Source organism: Lynx canadensis, chromosome D4 (assembly GCF_007474595.2).
Source record: "Lynx canadensis isolate LIC74 chromosome D4, mLynCan4.pri.v2, whole genome shotgun sequence".
NCBI lineage: Eukaryota > Metazoa > Chordata > Mammalia > Carnivora > Felidae > Lynx > Lynx canadensis.
The window spans coordinates 40,661,274-40,674,307 of NC_044315.2; the positions used below are offsets into that span (position 1 = coordinate 40,661,274).

Here is a 13,034-nt window from a genome sequence, read left to right on the forward strand (position 1 = left end):
GGACTCTTTATTTTTATTTTTATTTATTTATTTTTTTAATTTTTTTTTCAACGTTTATTTATTTTTGGGACAGAGAGAGACAGAGCATGAACGGGGGAGGGGCAGAGAGAGAGGGAGACACAGAATCGGAAACAGGCTCCAGGCTCTGAGCCATCAGCCCAGAGCCTGACGCGGGGCTCGAACTCCCGGACCGCGAGATCGTGACGTGGCTGAAGTCGGACGCTTAACCGACTGCGCCACCCAGGCGCCCCAAGGTAGGACTCTTTAAAGAGCAATTTGGTAACAATTGTCTGAAAATAGATGTTCATACCCTTTTACCCAGCAAATCTATTTCTAACAGTTTATGGAACAGGTATACTTGCATGTTTATGCAAAGATATATGAGTACACATACAAGGATGTATATTGTACTATTATCAGTAATACCCAAAAATGCAAATAACCTGTAGATTTTAGCAATAGGAGACTAGTTAAGTTAATTAATGGTACAACAATAGAGTACTACGAAACTAAAAAAATGTGATGTGGAAAGATGTCAAAGACATAATATGAATGGAAAAGTAAGTTATATAGCAGCATGTATACTATGATCCTATTTGAATTAAAAATTATAGACATGTAATATGTATTTTATATAAAAATGGTTTTTTAACTATTACTTTTGATATTCAGTATTGTCTAGGTGGTGGCAATACACTGGTGAGGACAAAACCCCTCCCATATCTCCTTTCACGGGGCTTAAATAGTATGAAATAGAGGCTAATAAAAGACCTATTCAAATAAATACAGAATCATAATTGTGATAATTGCTGAGAAGAATCTTATAGAGGGAATTGATGTAGTCAGGGGGGTGAAGAGAAGGATAACTTTTCTGAAAAAGTGATAATTGAACTGACATCTAAAGAAAGTATTATTAGTTTTACGTATTTTAAGGATATAATTTTGCCATGTATGATCTGTTCTCCCATTTCTTCTGTATATGTAGGCACTCTTGCACTAGTGTTTCCACCTCATCAGCTTCTACAGATGCTTAAGTTTCTCATTTATTAAAAAAAACAAAACTCTTCTCCGGCTTCGTTCTTCCTTCCAACTACTTCCCTTTATTTCTCCTTCCCTTCTTACCGGGAAAGGGGTATCTAAACTTCCTGTTTCCGCTGACTTAGCTCTCAGTCAGGAAAAAACCCAAAATTCAGGCTTATTGCTTCTTCAACCTATTCCAGTCTGAATTATAACAGATTTCATCAAGGTCACCAGTGACCTCTATGCCGATTGAACACTATTTGGTCTCCATTTTGTTTGAATGTTCTGTGACATTAGACATAACTGACATCTCTGTCTTGGAAATGTTCTCGGTTTTCATGACACTATACTTTTCTGTTTTTCTTTCTCTTTTTTCAGTTGTCTTTGCTAGTTTTTTTCTTTTCTAACTATTAACTTCTGTAGTTCCTTAAGGCCTTGTCCTAGGTTCTCTTCCTGTCTAAGGCTCTCTAGGTAAGCCCCAGGGAATATCTGTATGTGATTTCCAAACCTATTCCTGACTTCTGAGCATTATACCATTATGTCCAGCTGCCTCCCATATCTTTCTATTTTATTTGTTCTTTGTTAATTCAAATATATTTATTTAAAGCCTGCTATTTGTCAGGTGTTGTGCTGGTACTAGGAATGTCTTAAAAGCTATTTCCAATGAAATGTGATCGAAACCAAATTCATTTGTACTCGCTGCCAAAAACAAACAAGCAAGTAAATAAACAAAAACAGCCCAAATAAGACCTTCTCTACCTTCATTGTTCTCACTGTACTACTGATATCTGCCAGATCTTCGAGCCTGAAACTTGAGATCACTCTTGACTCCTCCTTCTATCTGAGCATTTACCCAAGGTCATCAATCCAGTCCAATCCAATCCAATCCAATCCAATCCAATCCAATCCAATTCAGTCACATCTAATCCAGTTTAATCTGATGAAGTCTAACCCAGTGCAGTGTCCCACGGCCTGGTAATTCCATCTCCTAAGTATGTTGCCCCCACTGTTCCTTTTCATGACCAAGACCCTCGCCTATGCTACCATTTCCTCTTGTGTAGACTGCTGCAGTTCCTTCTCTGTGGTCATACTGTATTCACTTTTGACCACCATCTGGCCGTTTGCCACACGACTGCAATCTCGATCTCGTAACGTGTTTCCTAATTCCTCTTTGTCTCAGTTTTCTTATCTGTAAAATTGGGATAACAATAGCCCTTACCTCTTGGGTTGCTGTGGGGATAAAAAGAATTATTAAGTATAAAATAGTGCCAGGCACTAAGGCCTCAGTAAATTGTTATCGAGACCTTACACAGGGTTACATTCAGCCAAGTAAAAGGCATGATTAAGACAGAAAGAGGTTTATTAATAAGAGATTTGAATGGAGTAATTATTAGCTTGTTTATACTTAACAGTGCCATATATGTTCACACAAATCTATAGCTCTTATAATATGTGACCTTATTATGTGTAATTGTTTTCTTAATTAAAAGGCTAAGAAGCACCAGGCCTTTCTAGTAGAGACATGTGAAAATAACGTGAAAGAATTGGAATCGATCTTGGACAGCTTTACTGTGTCGGGCCAGTGGACATCAGGTTAGTTGAAGGTATAAAATGACAGTTGCATCTGTCAATGTTCCAAAGTCACTACATTTTGGGAATTCTGCAGATGCCTCTTCCAGTCCCTTATCTCAACATGTTTCGATTTGATGACATGATAAGAGCAGTTCTCACAGCGGTCAGTTGGCCTAGCTGGCTGAGAAAGGGTGACGGAATGTGGACCTGCTGCTGCCCTCCCAGAACTTGATTTACAAGTGTTGGGGTCTGTATGATTGGACAGACAAGGGCTCACTTGCTGTGTTCTGAATCCAACTGAGAAAAAAGTCCTTACAGTATACCTGCGAGGGGAACAGATGTTTCCATCAAACTGAGCCAAATTCTGAGGCAACCTTCAACAACTTAAAGGTCATGCATTCAAAAGGTTATGTAGGACACAGCCTGTAACATAGTGCATATGCTAAGCTGGTTTTCGCCTTTGCTTCCCGCTACCCTACTACACATACTCTGCAGATAAGAGCGCTTAGGAAAAATGTTTGGGTTTTAGTATTAGTGTAGCTATTAAGATAAAGAAGGATAAAAATTGTATATTAGGTAGGCATAGTTTGGGAACTAGCAGAAGCGTTAGCTGGCTAATGAATGCTGTTCACGATTTCCACGTCCTTAATTTTTTTGTGTCTTTGCCATTATGTGTGTAATAGTAGCTTTGACTTAAATACTTTTACTTTTCTACCTCAGTTTCCTTTTGCCCTACTGTCGGCCTCAAGTTATTTAGTTGCTTTCTGACTTGTGTTTTTCAAAAGGCATGTAAAATTAAATTCATTCCACTTTAAAATTGAACTCCTGGACTCAAGTTATTTGAAGGAATCGAATAGATATTTGGCAAATGAGTTCTTCAGGAACTTGTAAGTTCAGGATATTTGTTGTGCTTGAAAAAGCAGAGGGATATGATCAGGCCGATTTGCACCTTATAGATCTGCAGACTTGTGCTGGTGAACTGTTAGAAATTTAGTGTGTTTTGCTATTATCTGGTGGGTTTTTTTTTTTTTTTTGGTCTGCTTTTTTCCTTTATGTTGTTTTAGCCATAATTAAGAAATTAACAGATAACTTTTTTTTTTTTTTTTAACTTTTCCCCAAAACAGTAGTGTTTCATGGTTTGCTACTGTGGAAAAATCAAGGTGTATAAAAGTGGCATAAAAATATAGATATCCTTGGGGTGTCTGGGTGGCTTAGTTGGTTGACCGTCCGACTTCGGCCCAGGTCGTGATCTTGTGGTTCTTGAGTTTGGGCCCTGTGCTGTCAGCATGGAGCTCAGTTCAGATCCTCTGTCCCCTCCTCTCTCTGCCCCTCCCCTGCTTGTGCTCTCCCTCTCTCAAAAATAAATAAACATTAAACAAATAGATATCCAGTGTTTAGTTATATTTGCTAAAGCTGTGGAGGATACAATTTTCTTTTGCAGTAGTACTGAGATGTATCATTGCTTAGTGGTATTAGGAGCTTTAAAAATTGTTAAGTTATCATGGTATATCTGATACTTCTATGTTACTTTAAATATTTCTTCAGAGTTGAATTAAAAAAACTAAAAATATTGAGGTCATATCTCCTTTCAATTTTAGCATGAAATACTTGATAACAAAGCAACTCATAAGCTTTTGCTAAGCCTATAGGAAAAGACTATTAAAGTTTTTTTTTTCTTTTCATCTTTCAATAACCATCCTTTTTAAACTCCTAGTTTCCTATATAAATGCACACTCTATATATTATAGATAAAGCATTTCCGGAAAAGGGACTGTATGGTGATTAGTGATGTTTGTCTTGCCGTAGAGTGGGTTTTGTTTCTGTGTGGTGCTGGCTCTTTTACTCTTTTACCCACCAAGAACCACTTTTTCTCTGATCTGTGGATATTTACGGAAACATGGACAGGTTCAGAGAACTAATAAGATAGGATAGGGCGGCAAGAACAAGTAAGAGTGGGAAAGCAACCCCAGGCCTAAGCCTGAAGGGTCCGGTGGAGGACACATTATCACAATACAAGCCACACCGTGGAGGAGGGCCTGCCCGAGAAGAGCTGTGGCTGCTAAAAACTGAAGCCACTGCCAGGAATGCACCAGAGCAGAGGAAACAGAGGAAACAGAGGAAACAAACACCAGGCCATTCTTTTCTTTCCTTTTTTTTCTTTCTTCCTCCATCCTCTTAACCTCCTCCTGGTGCACTCACTGTCCAAATCCAACCAGAAGTCCGAGGGCAGAGGAGCCCAGATCATGCAGTCTGTAGAGGTCAGCCTTTACAAGGCAAAGCATTGCTTGTTAAAATAATTTACCAAAACCTGTCATTTCTGAAAATATCTTGGTTAGATTCTCTTCTGATGAACTCTTCTGTGTGTGCCATCTTTTTTCGCGCTGGCTCCCTGGCTACGTTTACCTGCTTAGGACTCGATTTCCCTCTGGCCCTCGGCTTCCACAAAACAGCCCTGTAAAACTGTGAAGTACTCCCTGAACCAGGGTAAGGTTGGGGTTTTGTTACTTCCCCAAGAGAGATGTAAATAATAAACTTTATTGCTTGATATTTTGTGGAAGAACCCGAACAATTAAGATCGTCTGCTATGTCAGGCCTGGCTTCGCCTACACAAAGTTGAACAAATATTTTGTTCCTTGCAAATAAAATAACGTAAAAACTTATCTAGGCTAACATCCTGTGTGCATGTGTGATGTAAACATGTATATATCTCACAGTGTATATGTGTTTGAAAAAAAAAAGTCTATTTTAAACAGAGACATGTTGTTACTCTGTGATGATAGCTCAGACTTAGAATTTGTTACAAAGTTAATTCAGCTACCTCCAGAAGGGTTTTCAAGAGAGATGGACTCTTCTCCAGTATGGCAAGTAGGGAAGAATGCTTTACTTCCTTTTTTACCTCTTTGTAGCTTTCAGTTCAATATAGACTCAGTATCTACACTCCCCAGTCCAGGAAGAGCAATCTATGGAAGAAATTTAGATGCTTACAAAATTGTTTGTTTTGACTTGCATTTTAAAATGGAAATAGCCAGATTTCATTCTTTCTCGTTGCCAAGTAGTGCTCCATTGTATATATAAACCACATCTTCTTTATCCATTTGTCAGTTGATGGATATTTAGGCTCTTTCCATAATTTGGCTATTGTTGAAAGTGTTCCTATAAACATTGGGGTACAAGTGCCCCTATGTATCAGCATTTCTGTATCCCTTGGGTAAATTCCTAGCAGTGCTATTGCTGGGTCATAGGGTACATCTATTTTTAATTTTTTGAGGAGCCTTCACACTGTTTTCCAGAGAGGCTGTACCAACCTGGATTGAACTGGAGGGTATTATGCTAAGTGAAATAAATCAGGCCGAGAAAGACAGATACCATATGTTTTCACTCATATGTGGATCCTGAGAAACTTAACAGAAGTCCATGGGGGAGGGGAAGGAAAAAAAAAGTTATAGAGAGGGAAGGAGGCAAACCATAAGAGACTCTTAAAAACTGAGAACAAACTGAGGGTTGATGGGGGGTGGGGGAGAGGGGAAAGTGGGTGATGGCATTGAGGAGGGCACCTGTTGGGATGAGCACTGGGTGTTGTATGGAAACCAATTTCACAATAAATTATATTCAATATAAAAAAACACAAAATAAAAAAAAATAAAATGGAGTGAATGAAAATTACTTTTTTGGATAAATTTTAGTCCGGAGTTGACAGAAGCTGCCAGGTGTTCTATTCCCCGTCTTCTTCAGCTTCTGTGGACTTCTACGTTAAGAAATGTTTCTGAAGCAAGAGTAACCCGTCAGCTTATCTTCAGGTAGAGGATGAAGCAAAGTTGCAGCTGGTCCAAGACATTCAGGAATTCATTTACTTAGAGGATTTAACGTGATTTTCTCACCGTTGATCAGTGTGACAGTTCACACTTTGTTTCCTAATGCCTCCGACACAGCCCCCTCCTGCTAACCCGTCTCTGCTTCTCCCTGACTCTCCCTTCAGTCTGTTTTCTCTAAAGCCACCAGAATGATCATTTGAAAACCTAAGTCAGAGCCTGCCATTCCTTTGCATTAAACCTTATTGGGCTCTGCATTTCACGAAGCATGGAAGCCAAAGTGCCAGCAAGGGCTTTGAAGACCCTACATGGTCTGCCCCTATTCTTGATCACTCCTTTGACTTCCCCTGCACCTTTCTCTGTTTGGGCCACTTTGGCCTCCTGCTGTTTCTCGAGGCCACCAAACATGCTCTTGCCCTGGGGGCCTTTGTGCAGGCCATTCTTTCCACCTGGAAAGTTCTTCACACAGATGTGTCTGCATAGCTTTCTCTCTTGTCTATTTTATTTTATTTATTTCACATCCTTTTAAATGCGAGTGAGAGTTTTTATTTTTTTAAGAAAGCTCTGCCCCCAATGTAGGGCTCAAACTTATGACCTCAAGATTAAGAGTTGCATGCTGAGATCTCACCCTATGAAGGCTACCCTCTGCTCACCCCATGTCACTTGTCTCCCTACCTCTCCCTTTTCTGCTCTACGTTTTTTCTTCCCTGTAGTCCTTATGGCTGTCCAACATTTCTAACACACTACATGGTGCACTTATTTTATCTGTATTAGAATTTTCCATAGAAACAGAATCAATATATATAGGATATATATACTTCTTCAGTATGGCAAGTAGGGAAGAATGCTTTACTTCCTTTTTTACCTCTTTGTAAAGGTATATATATATATATATATCATATATATATAATATATATATGATATATATATGATATATATATGATATATATGGTATATATATATGATATATATGATATATATATATATATATATATATATATATATATATATATAGGAATGGCTCATGTGGTTATGAAGGCTGGGAAATGCCATGACCTGTGTGTCATCTGCAAACTGAAGAACCAGGAAAGCCATTGGTATAATTCAGTCTGAATCCAAAGGCCTGAGAACCTAGGGGCTCCTGGAGTCTGAAGGAGGAGATGGAAGTCCGAACTCTAGAAGAGAGAATTTGCCCTTCTTCTGCCATTTTGTCTGTAGTGGGGTGTAGGGAGGCAATAGATTGGATGATGCCTGCCCACATTGGTGAGGGCATATCTTTACTCAGTCTACTGATTCAGATGCTAATGTCTTTTGGAAACATCTTCACAGACACATACAGAAACGTTTTGCCAGCTCTACGTGCATCCCTTAGCCCAGTCAAGTTGACACATAAAATTAATCACTACAGTGTCCAAGCTCCATGAGGGCAAAGATCTTTGTCTCTTTTATTTGCTAATGTACTTTAAGCAGCTAGAACATTCCTTGGCACAAAGCAGTCACTCAGCAAATATTTGTTGAATATTAATGAATATAAGTGTGAATGAATTAGTATCAGGTTGAATGTCTATTTTGCATTTCAGTTTTTAAGGTTATAAAGGTAGTCATGGAGTCTCTTTCCTAATTATAAGGGTCTTTTGGGTAGCAGTCCATAAGGAGTAACCAGGAAGATTGACCTTAAGTGGAAAAGATGTACAATCTAAAATCGGCCATAGAAATGTCACCTTGATTGCCTACTTTTATTAGGCAAGATTGTCTTCATTTGCTTGAACAGGGATATTTATTTCCTATGTCTACTTTCCACCCAAACTGAAGTACTATAGCTGTTCATATCTCCTTTCTTTTCTGGTGAAAATTCTTACAGCAGGGTGTGTATGGGGAGATATCCTTTCCCACTTTGAACCTATGCAGTCTCCCTGCCTCGAGTGTTTCTTCTAATACAGTTTCACCTCTGCCTGAGGATGTTAATAAACACATAGAATGTACTTTTTCCTTGGTTAGGTACGTGAACAAAAAAAACTTTTCTTGTGGCTCAGTCTTGGATCCTCCTCAGGGTGCTTGATTTTTGTGTTGACTGAAATAGAACCCTCTGACCTTCATCAACCTTTCCTTCCTTGAGGAAATCGTTTGTAATACTCTAGAGGTGTTTTTTTTCTTTCTACTGGAGAGGACCCTGGGAAATAATGGTAACAGAGTTTGATGCCTTTAGGCATATATACATCACCCAGGGATTGGGCAGTCTCAGGGACTGCTCTTAGGATAATCAGGGCAACAGATTGGACTTTTCCTCTTCTCTCTCCTGCTTTACTTCTTTAGTAAAGGACTATTGCCTAGATCTGGTATCTTCCTGAGAATTTTAATTGTCCTTGTGAACCCCATGGGTAGTACTTTTTAACTGGATATTCATGGATCAATGAGAAGCTGAGGATGCCTATCAGAGCAGCACATAGGTCTCCTTAGTGTCATTTGCCAAATTCTTCTCACTTACTTCTCTCACGTCCCAATCCACAGGTATACAGACCAAAATTGGCCTACTTCATCATGCTCATAGTTTCCGTTTGTAAAATCAAAGGGAGTGACTTTAATAAGAGTGCTCTAATGGGATCATTAATTAATCACACTGTTATGAAGGCTAAGAAATCCAAGATCTGCAGTGGGTAAGCTGGAGACTCAGGAGAGCTAAGGGTGTGGTTCCAGTCTAAGTTTGAGTCAAAGGGAAAGAGAAGACCAGTGTCTCAACTTGAAGACAGACAGGCAGAGAGACAGAATTCCTTCTTATTGGGCCTTTTATTCTATTCAGACCTTCAGTGAAGATTGGATGAGGCCAGCCCACTCTCGGGAGGGCAATTTGCTTTCTCAGTCTACTGACTCAGATGTGAATCTCATCCAGAAACATCCTTATAGACACACCCAGAAATAATGTTTCACTGAATATCTGTGTCCCAGTCAAGTTTATGCATAAAATTAACCATCATATCCCCTTCCCCCTTACTCTTAGCCTGTGGTAACCACTATTCTACTTTCTGTTTCTGTGAATTTGACTACTTTAGACTCCTCATATGGTGGAATCATATAGTATTAGTCTTTTTGTGAATGGCTTATTTCACCTAGCACAATGATCTCAAATTTCATCCATGTTATAGCATGTGACAGGAATCCTTCCTTTCTGAGGCTGAATAATATTTACATTTTGTTTGTCCATTCATCCATTGATGGACCTTTGGGTTGTTTCCACCTTTTTTTTTAATGTTTATATTTGAGACAGAGAGAGAGAGAGAGAGCGAGAATGAGTGGAGGAGGGGTAGAGAGAAAGGGAGACACAGAATCTGAAGCAGACTCCAGGCTTTGAGCTGTCAGCACAGAGCCCGATGTGGGGCTCGAACCCATGAACCGTGAGACCATGACCCGAGCTGAAGTCTGGCACTTAACAGACTGAGTCACCCAGGTGCCCTGGCTTGCTTCCACCTTTTGGCTATTGGGAATACTCCTCCTATAAATGTGGAAACACCTCTTCAAGACCTTGCTTTCAATTATTTTTTTAAAATTAATTTATTTTGAGAGAGAGAGAGAAAGCAAGGGAGGGGAAGAGAGGGGGGAGAGAGAATGCAAGCAGGCTCCACACTGTCAGTGCCCTGCCTGACATGGGGCTCAATCCAACGAACTATGAGATCATGACCTGAGTCAAAATCAAGAGTCGCATGCTTAACCAACTGAGCCAACCAGGTGCCCCTCAATTCTTTTAGATATATATGCAGAAGTGAGATTACTGGTCTATTAACTTTAAAAAAATATTTATTTTATTATTCTTTTTGAAGTTTATTTATTTATTTATTTTGAGAGAGAGAGAGAGAGAGCAGGCAGATAAGGAAGGGGCAGAGAGAGAGGGAGAGAGAGAGAGAATCCCAAGCAGACTCCACACTGTCAGTGCAGAGCCTGATGTGGGGCTTGTGACTCACGAACTATGAGATCATGACCTGAGCCGAAGTCGGACGCTTATCCAACTGAGCCACCCCGGTGCTCCTAAAAAAATATTTTATTTTACAATAATTTCTACACCAAACACAGGGCTTGAACTCATAACCCCAAGATCAAGAGTTGTGTGCTCCACTGACTGAGTCAGCTAGGTGCCCCTGGTGTATTAACTTTTATCACAGAACATTAGTGTACTAAGACATGCCTTGTGGGATGTCCTGTTATTTTAGACTGCTCTAGTTTGCTTTAGACATACTACAAATTTTCCCCTGATAATCAAGGCCAATTATCCTGTATAGAAGAACCTTCTTTGCTCTTTGGTTTCCTGGTTTGAGGAGGCCAGAAATGATTAGGTGATATTCCCGGCTTGCATTTTAATGGAATGTTGGTATGTCTCATGCTGAAGCATTTCTTCTTCAAAAATCAAGACTTAGACCAAAAAAAAAAAAAAAAAATCTACAGTTTCTGGGATGGGAAAAGCATCACTAGTGAATCATTAGGTGTAATAGTGAGATGAGCCAGTCCCATTTCCAACATTTGATTCCAGGAACCATGAATCCTGGCTAGGGCAAAAACATACCACAAATTGATTGCTGACTCACAGCACAGTTTATATCCTGATGATATTATCCTTGTTCTTCAAAATATTGCCATCCAGCCACTGTAATGACTCTTCAAAAGGCAATTCAACTATGCTGTATGCCAGCTACTTCAGAGTGATGGAAAACATAGTAAGACCAGTGAATTCTATAAAAATGGGCCATTTTCCATATTAATTTGCTGTAAATTGAGTTCCCTAGTTAGAAGCAGTGCTGTGTGGAGTCTGTAATTGTAAGGTGTCTTGTAAATTCACAGATGGTGGTTTCAGCAGAAATTTTATGGTCAGGGAAGGCAACTCTATACCCAGAGTTAGTGTCTACCTTAGTAAGACTAAAACATTCCATCATTCCATGATGGAAGTGACTTAGTAAAATCAACTTGCCACCAGGTGGCTGGCTGGTCTCCTAATGATGGTGTCATTTCATGGGTTCACTGTTTGTCTTTGCTCTTGATAGATTTAGCATACAACAGGGGCTGTATTCCTATCAGTCTTGGTGAATGGAAGTTCATGTTGCTGAGCCCATATATTGTCTCCATCCTTGCTGCCATGATCCTTTTGTTGTAAGGAAAACAAAGGTGGTAAGGACAGAGGAGGCTGGGAAAAGATGCTGGCTGACATCCACAGAATGCTTCATTTTGTCCTCCTGATTATTAAGATCTTTTTCTACTGGCTGGTCTCGGCACAGTGCCCATTCTGAGAGGTATACCCACGTGCTCCTGCCCAGATCACCTTGGTACCAATTTTCCGGTTGTGTTCTTTCTGAAGCCCTGACCATTTTAGTCAAATAGTTAGCTACTATCCACAAATTGGTGTATATTTGCACTTTTGGTCATTCCAGGCAAAATAATAGTCAGGTCCATAACTTGTTTTTGACTACTGGGAGGATTTCACTTCATTGCTATCCTTCAGGGCCACCCTTGAGGGGGGTTGTACTGCCACAACTGTCTACTTTTAATTAGTGCCAGCATATCATACAGTACTGTCTATATACTGAGCCCATTTTTTTCTCCCATTAGTCAATGGGTCATAGGAAATTTTTCATGGATTCAGGGTGTGGGTAAGAGAGGAAGCAATATAACAAGAATAGGGCCCATTGGAATCTGGACTATTTGCTCATGTAACTTACTTGTGCCTTCACACTGTATAGACCACTTTCATCTGATGATAGAGTGCTGTTGTGCGTGCCAAAATTTATGGATCGTGGATCAGACAATAATGATTTTATGATAGGCAATTCAGGTCACTTGGTAAATTGGTGGCCATGGATGTATTATCTGCTGAGGACTAGTAGCAAGTTTGATTTTTTAAAAATGTTTATTTATTTTGAGAAAATGAGAGAGAGAGGAGAGAGAGAATCCCAAGTAAGCTCCATGTTCAGCACAGAGCCTGGATGCCGGGCTTGATGCAGGTCTCAATCTCATGACTGTGAGATCATGACCTGAGCCGATATCAAGAGTTGGACACTTAACTGACTGAGCCCCCCCCAGGCGCCCCCTATAGCTTGGTTTTCGAGAAGAGAATAGTTATCTGTAGAAGATGACTTGCTTTGTTGCAACTCCCTGAAAGTTTACACTAAGATTCTGTAAGGACCTGCTTGAGCTTGAGCAGTCAGAATGCCATCATCAACTTGGTAGGGAGCTAAGTAGAACATGAGAGTCTTCTGGAATGAAAAGTTGATCAAGGTTCCTATAGACTGGATTGCGCCGGAGTTAATATAGCTCTGAGGTAAAGCTGTGAGGGTGTATTGCTAGCCCTGACAGCCGAAAGAAACTGTTCAGGTAGTTTTTTTTTTCTAAAAGGTTGGAAGAAATAGCTTCATTCCAGTTGCCAGGAAATGTATTGACCTGCTCCAGCAATGAAACTGCATCTTTCGCTGCAGCTGCACTTAGAATCACATGTGACTATGCTTACAGTAATATGCTGACATTCCCTAAGATTCATCTGTTTTCTGCACTAAGCCAGATAAGTTGAATGCTCATGTGGTTGAAGTCACCACCCCTGTATCTTTTAAGTCCTTAACAGAGGCACTAATCTCTGCAATCTCTCCAGAAAGGTGGCATTAC

The 13,034-nt window shown here is 39.9% G+C and overlaps 1 protein-coding gene across 3 annotated transcripts in view; it reads left to right on the plus strand.

Moving 5' to 3' along the window:
- Positions 1–13,034, plus strand: part of CCDC171 (coiled-coil domain containing 171) — a 309,890-nt gene that overhangs the window by 100,660 nt on the left and 196,196 nt on the right. For all 3 annotated transcript variants that reach the window (XM_030294128.1, XM_030294126.1, XM_030294127.1), the window contains one exon: positions 2,511–2,613. In XM_030294128.1, coding sequence (XP_030149988.1) covers positions 2,511–2,613 — 103 coding nt within the window. The remainder of the gene's footprint in view (positions 1–2,510; positions 2,614–13,034) is intronic.